The sequence below is a fragment of the Fusarium flagelliforme genome (assembly GCF_020744385.1).
Source record: "Fusarium flagelliforme strain FIESC 12 MPI-CAGE-AA-0113 chromosome Unknown B0J16scaffold_5, whole genome shotgun sequence".
In the NCBI taxonomy this organism is placed as follows: Eukaryota; Fungi; Ascomycota; class Sordariomycetes; order Hypocreales; family Nectriaceae; genus Fusarium; species Fusarium flagelliforme.
Genome location: NW_025763507.1, coordinates 2,195,229 through 2,215,538, shown reverse-complemented (window position 1 = coordinate 2,215,538; position 20,310 = coordinate 2,195,229). Strand labels below are relative to the sequence as shown.

General features: G+C 48.9%; 6 protein-coding genes across 6 annotated transcripts; 1 reads left to right on the top strand and 5 right to left on the bottom strand.

Moving 5' to 3' along the window:
• Window positions 1–1,770: 1,770 nt before the first annotated feature.
• On the top strand, window positions 1,771–2,803 carry B0J16DRAFT_158645 (uncharacterized protein). The gene has a single exon (XM_046122171.1). It carries the CDS (start codon window positions 2,110–2,112, stop codon window positions 2,650–2,652), a length of 543 nt encoding a protein of 180 aa, XP_045981414.1. The 5' UTR covers window positions 1,771–2,109; the 3' UTR covers window positions 2,653–2,803.
• On the bottom strand, window positions 2,804–4,905 carry B0J16DRAFT_158644 (P-loop containing nucleoside triphosphate hydrolase protein). Its single transcript, XM_046122170.1, has 3 exons — window positions 4,596–4,905; window positions 4,466–4,544; window positions 2,804–4,407 (listed from the first exon to the last, which is right to left on the bottom strand). Exons 1-3 carry the CDS (start codon window positions 4,637–4,639, stop codon window positions 2,956–2,958), a joined length of 1,575 nt encoding a protein of 524 aa, XP_045981413.1. The 5' UTR covers window positions 4,640–4,905; the 3' UTR covers window positions 2,804–2,955.
• Window positions 4,906–5,458: 553 nt separating this feature from the next.
• On the bottom strand, window positions 5,459–8,037 carry B0J16DRAFT_345025 (acyl-CoA dehydrogenase/oxidase). Its single transcript, XM_046128225.1, has 3 exons — window positions 7,473–8,037; window positions 7,122–7,420; window positions 5,459–7,068 (listed from the first exon to the last, which is right to left on the bottom strand). Exons 1-3 carry the CDS (start codon window positions 7,585–7,587, stop codon window positions 5,785–5,787), a joined length of 1,698 nt encoding a protein of 565 aa, XP_045981412.1. The 5' UTR covers window positions 7,588–8,037; the 3' UTR covers window positions 5,459–5,784.
• Window positions 8,038–8,531: 494 nt separating this feature from the next.
• B0J16DRAFT_307170 (PIN domain-like protein) lies at window positions 8,532–10,241 on the bottom strand. The gene is made up of 3 exons (XM_046124817.1): window positions 9,976–10,241; window positions 9,352–9,918; window positions 8,532–9,297 (listed from the first exon to the last, which is right to left on the bottom strand). The coding sequence occupies exons 1-3, from the start codon at window positions 10,072–10,074 to the stop codon at window positions 8,776–8,778; spliced, it is 1,188 nt and encodes a 395-aa protein (XP_045981411.1). The 5' UTR covers window positions 10,075–10,241; the 3' UTR covers window positions 8,532–8,775.
• A 687-nt stretch (window positions 10,242–10,928) lies between these two features.
• B0J16DRAFT_158606 (uncharacterized protein) lies at window positions 10,929–13,328 on the bottom strand. Its single transcript, XM_046122169.1, has 2 exons — window positions 13,114–13,328; window positions 10,929–13,055 (listed from the first exon to the last, which is right to left on the bottom strand). Exons 1-2 carry the CDS (start codon window positions 13,167–13,169, stop codon window positions 11,024–11,026), a joined length of 2,088 nt encoding a protein of 695 aa, XP_045981410.1. The 5' UTR covers window positions 13,170–13,328; the 3' UTR covers window positions 10,929–11,023.
• Window positions 13,329–14,541: 1,213 nt separating this feature from the next.
• B0J16DRAFT_386048 (uncharacterized protein) lies at window positions 14,542–15,450 on the bottom strand (the record flags this gene model as incomplete). Its single annotated transcript, XM_046131551.1, has 2 exons — window positions 14,542–14,556; window positions 14,608–15,450. 2 exons carry the CDS (start codon window positions 15,448–15,450, stop codon window positions 14,542–14,544), a joined length of 858 nt encoding a protein of 285 aa, XP_045981409.1.
• Between the last annotated feature and the right edge of the window lie 4,860 nt (window positions 15,451–20,310).

Here is a 20,310-nt window from a genome sequence, read left to right as displayed (position 1 = left end):
GGTTGATACCCGACTTTTTGATACCACTAAATGCCAGTGGCTTACAGAATGGGCGTTTAGCTCTGGATGGTTACAGGTACGGTTCAAAGTGATAGAGAAACGAGGACGCCATTGACACAATAGTATCGGGCATAAATTGCCGGTACCTGGTGTATTAGACGTAGACGGTATTGGAAGTAAAATTTGATGATGACAAAAACTCGTACTGGGACCTCTCATCCTTGAATCTCGCCAAATTGCTGGCAAAACAGAAGCCAAAGAAAGGTTAGATCTGATAAATTATAACCAGGGCAATTGGATTGCAACTGCATTTGAGGACGGGATGAAGTTATAGAATAACCACTGTTTCTCATAAAAAGATGTTATCTCTTGTTTCAATGCGATCTTTGTCACGATGCATCACAGGAAGTTACCAAGGTAGGCTGGCTTGGTGAGTAAGGACTAAAGGAGTGCCCGTCTCGTTTCTTCTACGTAGTATGTCTTTCAATGTGAAACTTCAAGCATTGGCTTGTCCTCCCTATCCACAACGGCTATGAAAGCTTTATCAAAGGAATGGCTATTGTTAGATACACGTAGTCAATAAGTGTCACGACGGGACGTTCATGTGCTCCCAAATTGAGAGAGATGCAGCATCCTGTCAACATCCATCACCCCAGGCACCGTCGGTTTACCTAGGTACACAGCCACGGGGACGAGATCCGCTTTCCCCATCTTCACTTACTCACCTGGGCTGTCCAGGTATCGTCTGGCAATTTCATTCTCGTGAATGTTACCAAAGCCTTCATGATCCTGATCCTCGTTACCGTCCTACAAATGAACAAAGTGGCAATATGAATTTATGGTGTTTCTAAGCCTTGCGAAACTGGCAAAACCAACGAGTCAAATGATAAGTTAGCAACTGATCGCCAGACCTACCGTTTTGACCAATATTGACTGACAGGATCGGCGCCTCTGTCTTCCCACTCTTTTGGTTAGTTACCAAGACACTGATCTTGTTCCTGTTCATATCTGTCCGTCGGTCCCCATGTGTCTTGTCTTCACCGCTAGCACGTTCCGTCATAGCTGCGACCCTTATGACACCAGTAGTTGATCAACGTGATATTCATCCATTGCATTAAATATCTATCTCTTTTCAACTCTGCATTACCTTGGATACCTCGAGTACGTAATACTGATACGCATACGCACATGCATGACCTGTTACATCCAAGGGAATGTCATTCTACTTCAGAATATTGATTTGTTACGCTATAGATCACTGTACGGATACTTGATTCTGATGCACTCATACTGCATCCATCCCCCCATTGTCAAGGCCAAGCTTCAGCATTTCACGCACCAACCCCGAATTCCTTTCAACAAGCTCTGTTCCTCCACAAAAGTTCTCTTCTATACTCTTGGCTGCCTCTTAGACTACTCTTTTAGTGAATAACAGATAACCCCCTGCCAAGCCGTCCAGAAAGCACGGCCCTCTCGGGGTTCGCGAAGAATGCAAAGGGCTGTGACAGACATCCATCGGATAGACTAGGTACTTGCAGTACTCTCCTGTCATGGAAAGATCCACTGTTTACGCAATCTTCAGTGATCCTTCCGGCCAAGCACCACAACTAAACTTTCCTGACCTCTCGCTATTGTTCTTTTGAGGGAGGCGAGAATAAACGAAGGTTGTGATTTTCAGGAACACTTTGCCACTAACGAAGCTTGTTGATCGATGAGCAAAATTGTCAAGACCCAGACCTCGTTACGCAAGATTACATTCCAGATTTGCTAACTCAGCTTTTCTACCTCTTTGCCAGAGCCTCGTAATAACTCTAGGACGAAGCAGCTTCACTTTGTTACCGCAGACTGTTTGATACAAATCATATCAACATTTTCACGCGCCATCAGTCATCAAGAAGTGCATCTGCATGGGAGGAAAGTGGGACAGCCCACGGTTTTGCTCAGAGAGACTATATGCCTTACTAACTCCAACAACGCCGTTGCATCATGCAACAAGCCGTGCATGCAGCGGTGCGCGCCGAGCCGGTTCGAAAGCCATAAAGTCCATCCAGTTTTCCTTCCCAAAATCGTTGTTTTTTTGTTGTTTTTCTCATTTCCTTATTTTTGTTCATGCTGCGCAGCTGCAGCTATCTTGTTGTTCTGTTCTCCAGTCTTGTCGCGGGAAAAGTTTGTTCGAGCCAAGACAGCGTTCTTGTCCATAAGAAGGAACAAGCAAAGATCAAATACTATGATGCTGCCCATGGGCCTCATCAAGCCCCTCCGAATCCACCAATACGTCTAACTGAATGCGTCCCATCTCATGAGGTCCGTTCGTCTAACGTAGATTTGTCGTCAGGGTATCATATCCCCCGTGCGCTCTGCAGAGGTACCGTTCATGTCAACCGCAGAAATTGCAGCCCTCAAATGCAAACCGAGGGCAACGCCATCCGCGTGGAAAGCCTCGAACGCCTCGATTCTCAGAAACACCCCCTTTTCCCTTTCTTCCCGCACCGATGGGCTATGCCAGCCGCCAAGCGGGTATGTCTACCGTGGTTGATGCCCAAAGAACGCATTTTCCCTGGAAGTTCCATTTCTCGCTCTCATTCATCATCCGTAGATATCATGAACCAAACCAAACAGAATGTCAAAGCCGATGGTAATGGTACAGAGTAGCATGCTCGAGTCAAGGAAGCCACCGAGGCTATCAGTCCAAGAACTTGAGAACCATGTGGGTCTGTACTCGCGATTTCTCCGGATCCTCGCATGAAGATCCGTGATCAAAGTTCCGAAGTGGTTGTGGTCCATGGGCAATGAAGTCCGTTTCGCCGTTCTCTCCATTCGCAGAAAATATGCGAATAATGTACAATCCAACACTGAAATGATGACCCAGTACAAAAAAAAAAAATCATGTCAAAAAATTCCACCCGGAAACCCCCCTTCTCGCCCACCTAACGCCATGCATGAGTATATATGATATTAGGTTTGGACATCGCGTGGCGGGCCGCGACCTCGACCGCCTGCGCCTTGGCCACCGCGGCCACGATATCCACGTCCACGTCCGCCACGGCCTCGTCCGCCGTTGTAGTGCGGGTTGCCGTGCTGAGGGTTCTGGCTCTGCCAGTTACCCTGGCCTTGCTGGGGCAGACCAGCCTGCTGCGTCTGCTGAGGCTGCTGGTATTGCTGTTGCGCTTGCTGCTGCTGAGGAGGCTGCTGGCCCTGAGGAGCAGGTAGCTGACCCCTTTGGAGGTTGGAGATGGGTCGAGGAATTGACTCAGGGTTTTCGTAAACATAGAGGCTCTTGTCGATACTGGCAGGGATGGGTTGGATTTCGGTACCAAGATCCCGCTCAATGTTGTAAAGGTTAAAGCGGTCATCCCAGTTGATCAGGTTAATAGCCAGACCCAGGTGACCGTAACGGCCAGATCGACCGATACGATGGAGGTAAGTTTCGGCATTCTTGGGGAAATCAAAGTTGATGACGACGTTTACAGCCTGAATATCGATACCACGTGTGAGCAAATCAGAGCAAACCAGGTTTCGGCAGACACCGTTGCGGAAATCGTGGAAAACACGGTTTCGTGCATGTTGCTGCATCTTTGCATGACTGTAGAAGCAAGAGTAGCCAAGCTCGGTGATTTTCTTGGCCAAAAGTTCGACTCGGTTCGTGGAATTGCAGAATATAATGGATTGGTTAATTTGGAGCTTGGAGAAGAGTGTGTTCAAGCAGTGAACCTTCTGCTTCTCTTCGACGAAAGCGTAGTATTGGGTGATACCCCTCAGAGTGAGCTCATCCATCAGGTTGATCTCATAGGGGCTGACCATGTTCTTGTCGGAGAAGTCCTTGACGGACAGAGGGAACGTGGCGGAGAAAAGCATAACCTGTCGATCCTTGGGGTGAAATTGCAACAGTTGTTCAATGACAGGAGTGAACTCAATTGATAGAAGCTTATCGGCTTCATCCATAACGAACATGGGGCATTCGCTAAGGTCGGCAACATTCTTGCCAGCAAGATCGAGAATTCGGCCTGGAGTACCGACCACAATATGGACAGGATCCTGAAGACGAATGATATCATCTCGAAGGCCGGTACCACCAGTCGTGACCATAACATTGATGCCAAGGTGCTTACCGAGGGTCTTGCAGACTTGTGAGGTCTGCATGGCAAGCTCACGTGTAGGGACGAGAATGAGACATTGGATCTTGGAAACCTTGGGGTTGATGCGTTCCAAGGTAGGGATGACAAAGGCAGCTGTTTTGCCAGTGCCGTTCTTTGCGCGGGCAAGAATATCTCGGCCAGTTAATGCGACGGGGATGGCTTCCTCTTGAATCGGTGATGGCTTCTCGAATCCTGCTTCAAAGATACCCATGAGCAGGTCTCGCCTAAGGGCAAAGTTTTCGAACTCAAGGCCCTTTGTGTTTGTAACATCCTAGAGGTCAAGGTTAGCCCGTGTTGGATGCGCCAGAAAATATGGCTGCAGCGTATACCTCTGTTTGTTGTCGGTTATCTTTGGCCGGGAGGTTGAGGTTCTTCTTCCACTCGTCACTCGCGCCGGGAGCACCGTCACTGCTCGAGTTAGTCCAAGCTCACAAGGGCCGCTAGGGCGGCGCAGCGGACCTGAGTTGGGTGGATTTCAGCTTGTCTGCTAGCTGATCCGCCATTGCGTGTATAGGATCCGTCTACGGATCGAAAGAAAGTAAATGGCGAGGTATTATATGCAAAACGGCACAGAGGTCGGCCTCTCGAGGGATCGGGCGCGAGGGGGCAGCTGGTGAGGAGCTGCAAGACAGGCGTCGGTTTGTGTGGAGAGGGAAGTCGGAGGAAAATCGGTACGCGAACTAGCCGAGAGAGAAAGCTCGAGAATGGATGAAAAAAGCTCTGGTTAGTCGCAAGCGCGTAATGGAAGTCGTATAGTGAGGTTGTTGGTCGTCGTGGAGTATTTAGAGGTGTGGTTGTTAGCGGAGAGAAGAAATAGAGTAGGCTCAGTCTGGGAGTTTGAAGGTGAGGGTGACGATGGTGTGTGCCTCATTCGGCGGAAGGCCCTGCGCTTCTAGTCACGTGTTGGCGGGGCAGCCCGGTTTTATCATAAATGTAGACGTAGGATGAGAGCTGAACAGAAGGAGCCTGGGCAGCGGGAAACGATCTTGGAATTTCTTAGAACTTGCCAAAGTTGGTTAGGTTTGGTTGGGTTGGAAGGGGGTTTTCAGATGGAAGATTCCGAAGTTGAAGCATTTTTTCTTACTTTCGACGTTGAAGACAGATAGATAACCTCAGCGGTTACGGATAGTCAGGTCAAGTAATACTTAATTCTATCGGTGACGAGCGTGGTACATTTTGTTTGTCAACTGAAGACGACCTAGATAAGTAAGTACCTAGGTAGGTATGCAATCTGTGTGTTAAACGTCTTTCATGTCTAATTGGACACCCAACTTTGACTTATTTATACTCAAATGAATGGCAATTGGCGTTCCCTACCAAACGCACCAATTAATAGTTGCTAATAGGCCATCTAACTAGTACTAACCTTTCTATGTCGATTGTCCCAGCTCGATGGGAATGGACCATGTTGCGTTGCCTTGTCACAAATTTCATGATCAATTGACCAATAACCACGAATGAAGTATATAAGCAACGTCTGTATACTCTCATGACAAATTCTCGCAGTGTTCAACAGTAAACTAGTTTTAAATGGTATCCGTTCTTGAATTGGCCTTGTATCCAAGCCATGGCTAATATTCAACAAACAGTAAAAACTCCAAAAAGATGTGGCGCTGTACTTATACAAGATATATTCAATCTCAACCCCTCAAAGTTTCATGCCCACCGCCTTTGCCACTCTCAAACTCTGTCGCATGCTGAGATCAAGCATGATCTCTTCGCTACCACCAGGGATTGCGTACGCTCTCACGTCACGGTAGAGTCGCTCGACCTTGGCGCCCTGTCCACCGCGGGAGTAGCTCAGGCCTCCAAAGATCTGACTGGCCTCTCGAGCGCAGAACTCGAAGGTAAGTGTAGACTGGGCCTTAAGGCCGGCAATGGGACCGCCGAGTCGCAGCATGGCCTCGGTCTCTCCCATACGCTCACACTGGAAGATAAGGTTTTCGAGCCAGTTGTATGAAGCTTCGATTTGGCGGGCCATATGAGCAAGCTTCATACGAATGACAGGGTGATCGATGAGTTTCTTGCCAAAGGTGCGTCGCTTGCTGCCGTACTTGACAGACTCTTCGTAACAGACGCGGGAGAATCGGAGAGACTGGATGATGATGCCCATACGCTCATGGTTGAAGTTGGTCATAATAACTAGACACATGTTAGCCTCAGCCAGAAGTCGTGTCTGCTTCAACTTACCCTTGAAACCTTGATTCTCCTTGCCGAGCAAATTCTCGACAGGAACCTTGACATCTTCAAAGGTGATGTATGTTGTGCCGGAGGAAAGAACACCTTGGCAAGGCATGCGTCGGGTTGACACTCCCTCACTACGCTCGATAAGAAGCAGCGACACACCATTCATTCCAGCCTCGCCCGTTCGGACAGCGACGGTGAAGTAGTCAGACCAGATACCGTTGGTAATCCATTTCTTTTCACCATTGACGATATAGTGCTTGCCATCCTCACTCAGCTTGGCCTCGCATGTCAGGTTAGCAACATCGCTACCAGCATCGGGTTCAGTAATAGCTAAGCAGATTCGCTTCTCGCCACTGAGGATACCAGGCATAATGCGGTCCTTGAGCGCCTTCTTGCCGAACTTGATGAGAGGAGGGCAGCCAATACCGAAGCCGCCAATAATGTTCCAGACAAAGCCGCCGGAGCCGGTGCGTGACAGCTCATCGGTAATGATCATCTCATGGAAGAGATCCCACTTCTCAGCAGGGACGGACTTGACACCACCCTTGGGGGCATAGTGGGTTGGGTACTTGACACCGAGAAGACCAGCAAGGTAGCCACGGCGACCCATCTCCTTGTAAATTTCCTCGGGAACCTCCTTGGCCTCGTCCCAGTCAGTGACATGAGGCTCAATATCGTTCTCTATCCATTCACGAATCTCGGCGCGAAGAGCAGCATGAGATTCGTTGAAGTAGGGTGAGTGGTACTAAAATTGTTAGCACTAGACTTGACAAGGGGAATTATCCATGTCAAACGTACACTTTGGTACCAAGCAGGGTCGGCGAAGGGAATCTGATCACCGAATGGCTCTAGAGCCTCGGCTTCTTCTTCCTTGGCGGCAACCTCCTTCTCGACAGTCTTAACAGTCTTGGGCGTAGGAGCCGCAGGCACAGGTGCAGCATTGGCCTCGGGCTTGGGCTCAGGAGCCTTAGGCTTGGTGTCGAGAGAACCGACTAGAAGTTGCTTCTTGTACTTCTTGAGAATGCCTTCGTTGTGGTATTTCCAGAACTGCTTGGAGGCGTCCTTACCAGCCACGCGCTGAAGGATCTTTTTGCCGCCTAATAACGAGTCAGACGCGCGTTATAAGGAGTGTTTCTTCAATCAACTCACCAGGGTGATCATCTTGGAACTTTGTCAAGTCATAAACATCACCGTCGACGATGATGTACAAGTCTCCAGGCTTGTTATGCGACGCAACGTCGCTCGTTGTAAAGGTCTTGGACATGATTGTGAATGTTTTGCTGATCCAACACGAATGAAGCGCGATGGGAAAATGAGAATCAACCACCAAGGAGGAAAGGTATCACGGGGGGAAAGACTTAATGCGAATACAGAAGTATGAGAGGAAGGAGAAGGAAGAAGAAAAGATAAAGATCCTTTGATGGTGATCTTTTTAATAATTACAATGCTTCGGCAAAAAAGTAGGTATAGGTAGGTACAGGTAGGATCACAATCACATGTTCCCGTACTAGAGGTAGATTTACTCCACCCCCATGTTTCTGATGAATAGGCCTTGCCTTTGGTCTGGGGAATAGACTAGGTACTCGACGTCGAACAACACTTCAGGTCATGAGTCGTGTATTTCACGGCATTTACTTACTCGATGCGGTCATGGCCAAGATCATGTGCCATGCGCCTCGCTGTCGACTCTGACGGTAAAAGCATGTGAAAGAGCCGTAGTAATAAGTACAGTACAGTACAGTTACAGCAATTGCTCCCATTGATGTCATGATGGGTGATGCCGAGGTTCTTACCCGCTGGCCAATCGGAGACGGAGTATTGCCAAATACACCTAGCCTCGGAGGTAATTTGATGCTTCTCGCGACTCGGACTGCAAACCCCCGTGGGGGACGAATAATATCTGTTAAGAACGTGGGGAAGTCCTATTGTATTTCTTCTTTGCATGTGTCTTTGAATTTCGTGCATTTTGAATGGTTCGTCTTCGTCGCGGCAAAGCCCAGTCTCGGATATAATCATATACCCTCACTAGCAGCCGACTCAACTCAAACACGGGGTACATGGTCATGACCGCAGCTACAGTGGTGCTAGAGAAGAAGCATTCTTGGGTGAACTATTGCTATTGTCAGCTTTAAATGGTATATGCTGAGATATCCGTGCTTGTTTCATTTCAAGCGGTAGTACTATCACCAAATCCACAAATATCATATTCACCAAAGTCAACTAGTTCAGTCAATTGTCACTTGCTTGTGTTTTCCCCGTTTGACACAGCCCGTATCTCTAAAATCCATAGCAGACCTATTGACGGCCACCAGATAGGCTTCCAAGTGGTAATCTATGTACCACGCCGATAACTCCAATACGCCAGCCGGCACCGCTATGTAGCCCAGCTTTTTCCATACTTGCTTTCAGTACTTTACATCTCGTTACTTGCTCAAAACGCCGAAAAAACCATCTACTTGGTACCTCGAGGCTTCGTCTTGGAGGCCGCCTTGTCCTTCTTCTCCTGCTTGGCCTTCTTTCTCTTCTCTTCGTTCTTCTCCTCCAATTTTCGCTTGTGTGCTGCCTTCTCCTCATCCGTCTTGGGAACCGGTTTGAAGAAACCCTCGAGGCGGGCTTGCTGAGAACTCTTTAGGTTCTTCTCCAAGCGGGCTCCTCCGCTGCGAACACGGTCCTCCGAGAAACCCTTTTCGGTGACCAGAAATTGGACAAGACCTTCCATGTCGGGCTTCTCCCACTTGAAGTCACAATCAGGATGATCGGCCTGGCGCACATCCGGCTCGAAAAAAAGGTCTCGTGCGTCCTTGTAGGGCCAATCTTCGGGGATGACATACTTCTTCTTAGAGTCCTTCTCGATCGCCTCAACAACCTTCTCTAGCGAGCCATGGTCGCGGATCATCTTGAGAGCCGTACTGGGTCCGACCTTGGGGATTGGGTCGAGATAATCACAACCGAGCAAAATGCAAAGATCGACAAACTAGATCTGAGTGTTAGACCGGGGAAATCATCCAGAGTGACGGGATCAACATACCTGCTTTCTTTCCATGTTCAAGCCTTCAAGGACCTTCTCTAATCGAATCTCCTGAATAGGTTCCTTCCTCTGTTCGCTGAATGTAAGGTGGCGTAGCAGAATGGGGGTGTTAAAGCAGAGGGTATCCATATCCTCACTAGCAGCCGCATACACCTTGCCAGCCTGAGCCAGGACGGCACACTGGGCCTCAGCCTCCGTAGGCGCAATGATATAGGGAATACCCATGAGCTTCAGCAGACGCTGGCAATCCGCATTATGCTCACGGGTGACACGAACGGTTCGTCGCGAGAACTTTTCAATGTCCTCTGCTGTACCCGTCTCCTTGGCCTCCTCAAGGCCTTCAGTAGCCTCTTGTTTGCGCTGGAAACGCTTGGCCAGTTCTCCTGACTTGAGCTTCGGAGGCGCACCATCAAAGACATAGAGAGGCTTTATGCCGTTGTCAACCATACGTAGAGTACGGTAAAACATCCCCATTAGATGCGATGTTGTCTCTCCGCTTTCATTCATAAGCTGCTGACCTTCGGATCGTACGGCGATGAGAAAACTGTAAATACTCATTGACGCATCCTAATTAATTGTTAATTTTTGTTCAACAGGCTGTTCCTGGCTCGACTTTGAACTGACAATGGCGACCTTACGGCCGAACTGATTCTTGATCTCACCCTCCTTGATCGCATCTGGAGCTTCCTCCTTGATGATCTGGAAGAGTTGTTTAATACCCATGGTCGTGGCTGGTCTCCTTGTGTTTTACTGTTGTTTGATCGGGGAGACGAAAACGGAGAGATAATAGCAAGGTATTAGTGACAAGGAAGAAAAGAAGAAGGGTAGTTGATCATTGGGGGAAAAGAAACAGATGCGCAAACGAGAAAGAAGAAGGGACTTAACGCGTGTGGGACGTCATGACGCGCCTGTCGCGCCGGAAACCGCAGGGATCTTAATTGACCCCACCGCGCCTGCCTAGAACTGCGTTTCCATCAGATTTACCCACCTACCTCTAGGTTGGTAGGTATGCAAAAGTGTAGACATTACCATCACAATGGACTGACACGACAGTAAACATAGTTGTGATTAAATCTATTCAAATATGGAGACCAACTCACACTACTCATGTGGTATATACTATTGCCAGCGCATGGTTATCCAAGTACAAGGAATCACATACATATCACGATACTACTAAATATCGAGGGCCAACACAATGTATCGACGTTCAAGCTCCTAGCTCAGGTTACAGCGTCCCCCGCCAGCCAACTAGTTCTCCATCATTCTTGAAGTAAACCTCAAAAAGTCCAGTGAATCCATCAGCTAGTAGATAACAGGACATACAAGAGCCAGGAGGGTGCTCGAGACACCAAAACCTCTCCCCAACCAACCTCTGAGGCGTCGAACAAGCAACCAAGTGCTTTCATTGATATACCGCTCGGAATACAGAGCAGTCAAGGATGGGTCTCTCCTTGCGCTCCACCTTGCCGTGCGGAACATGTCACATTGATGATAAAGAAGTCGTATAATAAAGGAGCCATATTTCACGCGATACAGCAGTGGTCATGCATACGGGCTGCTTGTGTCGTAGGGGTATCGTACGTTTCGTCCCCAGCACTGTTCATTATCTCGTTCTCGACATCTACTCGCTTTAGTCAGTTCCACAATCCGCGGTATGCGCCCAACAGACTCATATCCGTCTTCGGCCATTGTCCATGCTCTCAAGTGTTTTGTCAATCTCCATAATATCCAGCATCTCAACTTCCACGTTTCTTTCATCATCGTCGACTCCGACATCCGCTGCCGCGTTTAGTGTGTCCATGAAGTCGAAGCCAACCGTTGGTCGTGACGATGGCAGATTAGAATCGAATTCTTGTCCAAAGTCATGATTGCCTCGAAGTCGCAATGTACCTGGCTTCACAGTACTCAGATTGAACGAATTCTTGGCTAGGCTTGTTTGCTTGCCGTGCACAATGATGGCATCGGACTTATCCCCCTTCGAGAATAAGTTACGCCTTCTTGCGTTGGCCACGGCACCGACAATCTTGCCTGGTCCGTCCTCTCCTTCCCGGACAACGACGATCCTGGTCTCGCCGTACACAATAACATCCGCTGGTATACTGCTGTCCTGAGCGGTAATGTTGTGGTCTGGGTCTATCAACAGCCCAGCTCCACAACATCTCTCACCCAGTAGCCCAGTGGCCAGATCTAGAAGTTTGATCATCTTCACCGGCTGGGCACCACTGAAGATGTCGCCGCCAGTACCGGCAGCCTGTCGCAGCTGGGAATCCCAGAATCGTGTTATTCCGGGGATAACACAAACGTGTTCCAGTCCACCCACCCAGAGAACGACTGTTTCGTCTTGAATGGCACTTCCACTGCTCGGCAAAGACAGCACGTTGATGCCTCCTCGGATGGTAGCCAAGCGGTCAAGGGTGATGGCAGAGCTTAGTGAGGCGGTAGCTTGTCGTCGAGTGTGAGGAGTCATGGGCGCAAACTCTCCAGTAGTATGCTCCCTATTCTGTGTCGTAATACTTCTCAGTGAGCTTGTCCCCTCTATATATCCGGAAGCGCTGAATGTTGTCAAAGCGGCTCCCTTGACTCCAGTTTGGAGTTTGCTTGAGAGGACAGCGCCTGGTCCGGAAGGACCGACACCATCGACGTCCCAGATACCCCACATGCCGTCAGCTAGGAGCACTAGTATCGCACGCCCATGTGCTATCCAAACAGCGTCGATGATCGGCTTCCTTGTCGATAAAGGGCGAGCAAAAGGCTGGTACATTGAGAGTAGCCATGAGCCCTGGACAGGAAAAGGTCCGGTGGCATCCGTGTCGGTGAAGGAAGGTCGTGCAAAATCGTAAATACGGACGCCCTGTAGTGCTGAGACAGCAAGCAGCTGTGTCGTATGCGTGGAGTTAAAAGATATGCTTGCAAGGGGGTTGGGTAGATACTCGGTCTGGAATGGCTCAACAGCTTTGGAGGGTTTGTCACCGATATCTAGAGGGACATCCCATAACCGAAGTACACCAGAAGCCTCACGTGAATGCGAGGCCACAACAGCCCTCGACTTCGTACCAGGTCGCTCAGTCGCTGTTGGCATGATCAAGTTGATGGCAATGCCCTCGCTGTGTTTGTTCTGGCCGCCGAGCAAGATGAGCGACTCACCCCAAGCCCCAGAACCAGCCGTTCCTGCTAGAAGATCGTTCCTGAGCTCAGGTCTCGCCTTGCTCTCTGGTGAAGGGGGGGTCAGAGGGAGCGTAATGACATAGACATCGTTCGTGGCACATGAGACAGCGAAGACCATCTTATCGGTAAGTACCTTCGCTCCTCCCCAGGCAGCGTCTTCTGCAGGTGTTGGGGTCATGGGCATAACCGCAACTTTCAGGACCGCAGTTCCAAGCGCAAGATCGAGAGTCTGTACTATTTCGGGGTATGGGCTGTCCTCGACCTCGTCCTCAAACTGGGGTTTATCCTCATAGTGAGACGAAGGCTTTGACTTTGCTGGTGGTTCGTCGTCATCCGAGTCGATGATCATGACAGAATCCTCCGCACTTCCATTTTGCTTTTCGGGTTGGGTCGCCTTCTTGGCAGTCTTGAATCGCTTACCTCCTCGCCATGCGACAGTTACGCCATTTTCATGGCCGTACAGGAGGATTGTAGCACCTTGGGGAGAATATACGGGGTAGGTCTGGACATCGTTCACGCGTCGCGAGATATTGTATCTGATACAGTGAGATGCTATTTGGGATAGGGGACTGGACATTGGGGGGCGGAACTTACGTGAACTGTGTGTTTTGCGCCGTGCGACGGATTCGAGGTGCTGGGATGGAGCTCATGTTGAGATCAAGGTCGGGCAATTAAGCCCTTTTGAAGACAGTAGCAGTGTTCCTATGAGTGAACAGATAGCCCGGAGTATTTCAGTGGCGGTGGGAGATCGTGGTGTTCCTCTGATTTTGCTAGTTTTCTTTGCTTGGGTTTTGGTATGATCAATGCTGAGCTGGGAACTTTTCCAACGCGACAAGCATCGCGCCAAGCTCCAGAGCTATGACATAATCACGTGATGCTGCTGTTGGTTACCTACCCTGAACTCTCGCCTTGGATGAGTGAGAACCAGTACCATGCTGTATCTCGAATTCAGTCAAGGTGCCTTCGCTTTGTTGGAGTTAAAAGTATAATGTATGCATTGAATAAATGATCCGAGTTCATTTCAATTAATTTGGCGGCTTCTGAGGCCCGACGGTTGGCTGAGCCATGAGGATGGTCAATTGGTTACCACATTGGTCACAATAAAAAACTCACCCTGTACGGATTCAATGCCATATAATATGACTGAACTACCAAGTAATTATTATAGCCAGGAACCAAGGGGCTGCAATTTAATCGTCACTGGTATATGTTATTCAAAAACGTCAATGTAATCAGATAAGCAACCGAAGCGGACCAGCGTCTCAAGCCTTAAGTGGTGGTATATGACTATGCACAATCCTACATACACGATCATCGGTCCATGGTAGGTAAAGATAACGATCAAGTTGGAAAAATAAATAAAGCGACGAGACAACATCCCGTACTACCAGTCAACCCACCCGATTCGTGATATCTCGATGGGGCTGACGTTCTCCCCACGTCCCATTGCATCTGTGACACCTCACTCCCTGCCACCCTACCGAGAAATCCCAAGAGGACCTATCGTCCCCTATTTTTTAGATTTGTTTTCACCCCCACGCAGGAGTGAGAATTTGTACACAGGAGATACGTGACTCCCAGTCATGAAGAAAAGAAAACAGACGTGCCAATTACACACGGGTATGATTGCCGCTGAATCGCCCTTGTGCGAAGACGACATCCGTCCTAGGGCGGATTGGATGGAAGATGACTTCTAGAAGGGCACTGGTGGCATTATTCCCATCTTCTCCGGTCGCTTCGATCAAGGCTTATTGCTAAAAAGTAAGGAGGTAATGAACGGATGGCGTAGGGATAGCCGGCGTGCCATATAGCATGGTTGATCAAATCCAGTCGTAATTTCTGCAGACGCAAATAGTAGAAAAATGTCTAGTCCTACGCCCGAAAAGAATCAAACGCCGCCACGTCGTCGAGAGTGATCGATTGGCAAACAGACATGAGCTGTCATCCCGAAAACGCCGTAAATGCCGAGTGAGAAATGGATGAGAAGTATTTGACTTCAAAGAGCCGAGACTGGAGACTCGATTATGCGTTGGTGACCTGAAGGCATATTAGCAATTGTCAGGAATCCACTAGTATCAATTAGCTTACCCGTAGAATTCTTCGGGAGTAATCTTGGTTATCAGCAATGCTGCCATCGCTGAGCCGTCGATGAGCCATAACAGGGTCAAGACGAGAATCAGTCATGGAGATACTGCCACTGCTGCCAGGGGGCTTGGACCCGTTGATAAAGGCATTCACAGCGGCGTTTCGTCGGTGCTCCTCTTCAATTTCTGCATTTCGTCGGCGGCGAACAAAGAAAATAGCACCGCCACCGATGGCAGCAATCACCACAACTCCCACTACAACACCGGCGGCAATAGCGGCCACGTTGGGGCCATCTTTCTTGTCATCTGAGGCCGGTTCTGTGGTCGCGGCTGCGCCGTCGGTTTCAGTTGAAGTAGCGGAGTCGTCGCTGGCGGCAGTGCTCTCGGCGGCGGTTGTGGAAGAGGGAGCAGCGCTTGTTGTTGACTTCTCTTCCACATAGTTGTCGGGTGCCAAGTCAAGACCGGTGTTGAAAACGGAGTAGTAAGTCTTCAATGCACCGCATGCCTCCCAAGCATAACCTGGACATTCCCAATTGCACTTCTTATCATCAACCAGATCATCTTCTGGAGGATAAAGTTGACCACAGAAGCATTTAGAGGACTGTAGGGCGAATACGGCATACTTCTTTTTGCATCGAGACCAGCAGTCACCAGATGTCGTCTCGGTTCCCGAATAAACTTGTGTCATGTTGCCATTTGATTTCCAACACCCTTGGCCTTTCATCTCGTTCAACACAGGGTTGGCGATAGGCCATTGCTCACCCTTGATCTTGCCGCTGACCTGGCCGTTGACACCAAGAAAGCTGACAGCCGCAACGGCCATCGACAGAAATGTTGAGTTCTTCATGATGAGGGTTGTCGTAAGTCGATGGTTCAGCGATAGTCAAGTAGTGTGATTATAGTATGCTGAGTCGACACGGACTTCGAGTCAGATCAACTGCAATCGAAGCGAGTCGAACCTCAAGTCGGAAGGTTGCCACGCGCTATTCCGTACTTATCGAAAGGAGTTCGTCGGCCAGTATGTTGTCAAGTCGTGCTTGTCGTTGTCGTCAGTCGAGTGTGAGCCCCTTCTGGAGGTACGATGAAGACAGCGATGATCTTCGATGGCTTGGTCCAGCAGTGCCGTCGAGTCGTAAGAGTAGACGGCGGTGGGTCGATGTTATCGATCGTAAGACGGTCGAGTTGAGGCAGTTGAACAAAGAAGATCAAGATGCCGAGAATAAGAAAAGAGACTTGACGATACGAAAAAAAGGACCAACGATCGTGATACTGACCACGATACGCTTCAGACAGAGATGAAGAAAGAACAAACGCTTTGAAAGTGTGGGGAGTGAAGGAGGGACTGGAACGAACGAACGGCCGGAGGTAGTGGCTTGTTTTGTTGAAAGAGGAGATGGGAGTGAGATGGGGGATGGAAGGAGAGAAAGGTAGCAGAAGCGAGGCGAAGCGAGTCAGAGAGAACGGGAAAAGGAAAGGGACCAGACGTGCAAGTGAAGGGGAGAGCCAAGCCAGACATGGGGCCTCAGAGTAGCAGCCAGTGAATGCAAAGAAACGGCGAGACAAAGGAACAGGGGGTGCAGGGGCATTAGCCAGACTGTGGAGCCACCGTCAGGGATCCAGCAAGGATCTGGTCTCCATTTTGGGATCATCTTGAGGAGCTGGCGGATACTAAGGAGGTCAGATTCTTCTTTTGCACAAAATCACGCATAGCATAAGCTTTTTCGTAGACGGCCAACCCGCTAACGTCCTTCTAGAGCGCCCAAACACGCGCCAATTGGTGCACCTGAGCACTGCTTCTTCCGAGCACGAAGTCAAAACCTGACATTTTCATTGGCAGTATGCGTTAGTACCGACACCAACGGTGCATCTCTTGTGCACCTTAATAAAGTTGCACAAATATCGAATAACTATATGCACAACTGCAAGCAACCCAACTTAGCCGCTCGTATGCTCTCCACTAGAGAATCGCAGGCGGCCGTGCCTGCCAGTGGTAGGCCATGGGCACAAACACGAAACCACGCCGTCAATCACGGAAACATCTTTGCTTTAGGTTCCCAACCACTGAACGGGCACAAGCACGAGCACAAACGCACACAAAACTGCTGCGAGACAGAGAGAAACACCATCTTCAGCTTGTGGCTGGCGGTGACAGCGCCGGGCGTTATCCATCAAGGCTAATGAAAGGCTCAGTGCATCGTGAAGTTGCTGCCTTCTCACGAGACTCGAAGGCGGATGCGCAATTATTCTACAGGCCTGGGAAAGAAGCAAGTTTACCTACATAGGCTGTCATTTCCGAGCCTTTCACTACACTCTTTGTCTTTGTGCTGAAATATTCCGACCGCCTCCAACCATCCCCTGGATTTCATCAAAATATATCCGTACCCCCTGAGCCTCGACCACCCCCCCCTTTACGACCTTACACGCTGCCACGCCATCTGCTGGGGACCGCTGGAGGCGCTGCGACCGCTACGACCGCTGAACCCGCCTGTGGGCAAGCCACTTCACCTCATCCAATACCTGGAGATGGAAATTTGGAATGTGCTGCCGGTCAGTGCCAGTACCAGTACCAGTGGGACACGCGATCTACGTTAAGCGTTGGATCTTCAAAGTGCTCGACACGCCGGTCTTGGTCCGCTCGGGAACCGTCGTACTCGATGGTCTCTGCCTGACTATATAGACAGGAGTGGCTTTGTTGCCATTGATGCCGTCTTGCACACTGGACTTTGCTTGCATTGCATGCTTATCTACTAGTACTTATCAGAATTGGTGTCAGGCTTGCATATGGTTCATGACAAGATTGTGAATGATATTCAGGAACAGCAAAAATAGGATACGTACCGTGCCCTCCATCATCCCAACAAGGACTTTATACCGCAGATCTAGGCGGCCACACTTTGTCAGCACACCACCATTTATCCGACTGTTGGTTGATACAGTACAGCATCGAATCTGCTTGCAAGAGTGTTAATTACTTCATGGCTTTGTCAACGTCTTGGAAACGGCCTCGATTGCCTCTACAGTACGGATACAAGCCCGGAAACTCGGGTCGATGATCGGGTATTTCAAATATGATTCTTCCGATTCAACTATTACTACCGAAGCTTGTCTCTCACCATCCAGACAAGGTGGACACCCCCGAGTTCATTTGCCTGTCAATGCACCCCCGTAGTGATGCGCCGCAGTTCAACCCACTGTTCTCAAGACTTTCATAACCCTGTAGACCTTATGCAACACACATACTCTTGTGCAAATTCCATAGAGTGCCAATAATCAGGCGCACGTCAGCTATGCATATACATGATGTTCCTCTCGACCCACGTGTCTTGTGGGCTTCACTTGTATGGAAAATGCAATGTCAACCATTCTATTCTACCACGTTTGACGTGTAAGATGCCTAGTCTTTGTGAAAGCGTTTACAATAACATCGACTTTGACATGCAGTCTTTGAGGCCCTTGCGGGTTACAGAGGGAGATACGTAGTTCTTTCTACTCTACAGCCTTTGGTTGCAAGACCACAGTCGAAGAGAGTTATCAAAGCTGCGTTGTTTCGATCGCGCTAATGCCAGAATCAGTAGGTACTAACCAACGTCTCGGTATCTAGTCCTGAAAAAGTGGCTGGTCTGTTGGATGGATGACTTGAACACAGCGAGCGCTTCCAGTATTCAGCAAAGGAGTCAACAGCGCATCTACATGATCATCGCTATGAAAAGAAGAAAAGAAGAAGAAGAAAAAAGCATCGATCTCTTTACAGACTTGGAAGTATGGCATGGCCAGAAGGTTGAAACGAAAACTCCCCCAAAAGGCACCGTTTCTTGGCACAGGCGTTTCAATAATAATTCAAGAAACTTTGCAAGTGGGAAATACGAACAGTTAGTTACCTGACATTCCACTACAGTACAGTAGCAAGACCCAATGAAGAGGCACCATGAGCGCTGAACACGTAGTTGAGATTAAGGACATGAGAAGAACCCGATCTTGTTATAGAGAAGCCTTCAAGGGAAATCGACCACAATTCTGTCGATCACGCACTTATCTGAGGGTCAGTACGATTCTCGAATCTGCCCCATTTGCTCAATCGATCCGCTAGCCAGGTGCATAAAACTTACTGTGGGCTTGGCTCTAATGGTGGCTACATGATTCCTTGCTTTGTGCATACTCGATATAGTACAGTACAGTACAGTACTACAAGTTAAGGTTATCACCAAGTCTGCTCTCCCAGGTGTGGTTGGTCTCGATGGTTGGGTTCCTACATTAGTTGCGGGACTTACCCCTTTTGTCGACACCTGCAAAGCAATTGCTTGATTTGTTCTTGTTTGAATGTCATCTGTGGGTCATGTTAACCTCCTTCATAAAAAGGCCGCGAGGCAATTTGCGACTCAAGACGTACTGTATCTGTACTTACCTCACCTTAGCTATACGCCAATGCAGGTGATCAAGATTGCTTGCTACCTAGTATCGGCCTCGATGGCTCTGGGCTTCTTGCACATACTGTACGGAGAGAATGAGAAAATAAAACAACAAAGTACAGTACAAGTACAATACAATAGGGAATACGACAGCAGCAGGGTGATTCGCCAATCAAGCTTCAAACAAGCCCAGGGCATCCGCTCATCTATGTGCTAATAGGGCCTGTCCCTAATTATTATGCTCATCCCCTTACTATGACCGCTAATTATAAAAGATGGATGCCAAGTTAAAACCCCGTGGAGATTGGAATTGATCAAGGGACCTGTGGGTATTCATTCATTCATCTTGGAAGGTAGCAATGCAACGGGAACTGTATGTAATATGTACTGTAGAATTTGCATCCTCTCCCGACTCCCGTTCCAGGCCGCCGGGACAATCGGACCAAGTTGAATCCATTCAACCCTCGCCTTGTCTTGTCTTGTCTTGTCTTGTCTCGTCTTGAAGTTGCCGAGATGCCTCGCCAAGTCGCTGCATTGATTGATATATTGCAGGCTGTCAGTAGTCCATCGCCCGACTTCTATGTATTTCCACAACGGCCTTGTCTTGATCATATCAAACTCTACTATCTACTCCGTACAAACTGCCCGATTGGATTGATTGGATAGGATAGGATATTGGTCTCTGGCTTTTGTCCCGAGCCATCCGCCAAGACCGTTGCTGTGCCTCATCGGACGGTTTCTCGTCTCACGCTTACTTGCTTAGCAGAACGACAAGTTTGAGTTTATGAAACACATACGGAACTGAGTTGCAACAATCAACTTCTTCTTCTTCTTCTTCCGTCCCAAGGCTAATTATCTCGGAATTCTGATCTGGAAAGATAATTGTATGTATGCATCTAACTCTGAAGAGAGCAGTACGGATACAGACAGACAGACACCAAGCAAGACATGGATGATCCCTAGCTCAGCCAGCATTGAGGATACAGTTGTGCCATGTCCTTGGCATAAATTAATCCACTTTCATCCGCATCTTGATTTGTCTTGTCTTGTATTGTACAGTATGTACAACTCCATATCCTACGGACGGTACCTACGGTGGGTAAAATAAAACTTGGCTCCCCTGCCTTGCACAGGCTTCCGCGTATGGTGGCCGTCCTCTGGCATGCGGGCCGTTCGTTCATCACTCTTATCAGTCTATTTTGAACCCTTCCTTACTCTGTCTCTCGACTCGACATCTGTGAGATTGATTGATCAGTTGTTCAGGCTATTTTTGGAAGATTCAATCTTAAAAGATCAACACG

Bases quoted from the DNA above. Each gene is read 5' to 3' on its own strand.
- B0J16DRAFT_307170 (XM_046124817.1), bottom strand. From the start codon at position 10,074: ATGGGTATTAAACAACTCTTCCAGATCATCAAGGAGGAAGCTCCAGAT. The intron at 9,919-9,975 runs GTCAGTTCAAAG...ACAATTAATTAG, and splicing joins TCGGCCGTAAGGTCGCCATT to GATGCGTCAATGAGTATTTA. The intron at 9,298-9,351 runs GTATGTTGATCC...ACTCAGATCTAG, and splicing joins TGAACATGGAAAGAAAGCAG to TTTGTCGATCTTTGCATTTT.
- B0J16DRAFT_158644 (XM_046122170.1), bottom strand. From the start codon at position 4,639: ATGGCGGATCAGCTAGCAGACAAGCTGAAATCCACCCAACTCAG. The intron at 4,545-4,595 runs GTCCGCTGCGCC...TAACTCGAGCAG, and splicing joins CTGAAATCCACCCAACTCAG to TGACGGTGCTCCCGGCGCGA. The intron at 4,408-4,465 runs GTATACGCTGCA...CTTGACCTCTAG, and splicing joins ATAACCGACAACAAACAGAG to GATGTTACAAACACAAAGGG.
- B0J16DRAFT_158606 (XM_046122169.1), bottom strand. From the start codon at position 13,169: ATGAGCTCCATCCCAGCACCTCGAATCCGTCGCACGGCGCAAAACACA. The intron at 13,056-13,113 runs GTAAGTTCCGCC...TCACTGTATCAG, and splicing joins GCGCAAAACACACAGTTCAC to ATACAATATCTCGCGACGCG.
- B0J16DRAFT_345025 (XM_046128225.1), bottom strand. From the start codon at position 7,587: ATGTCCAAGACCTTTACAACGAGCGACGTTGCGTCGCATAACAAGCCT. The intron at 7,421-7,472 runs GTGAGTTGATTG...ACTCGTTATTAG, and splicing joins GTTCCAAGATGATCACCCTG to GCGGCAAAAAGATCCTTCAG. The intron at 7,069-7,121 runs GTACGTTTGACA...TAACAATTTTAG, and splicing joins ACCCTGCTTGGTACCAAAGT to TACCACTCACCCTACTTCAA.
- B0J16DRAFT_158645 (XM_046122171.1), top strand. From the start codon at position 2,110: ATGCTGCGCAGCTGCAGCTATCTTGTTGTTCTGTTCTCCAGTCTTGTC.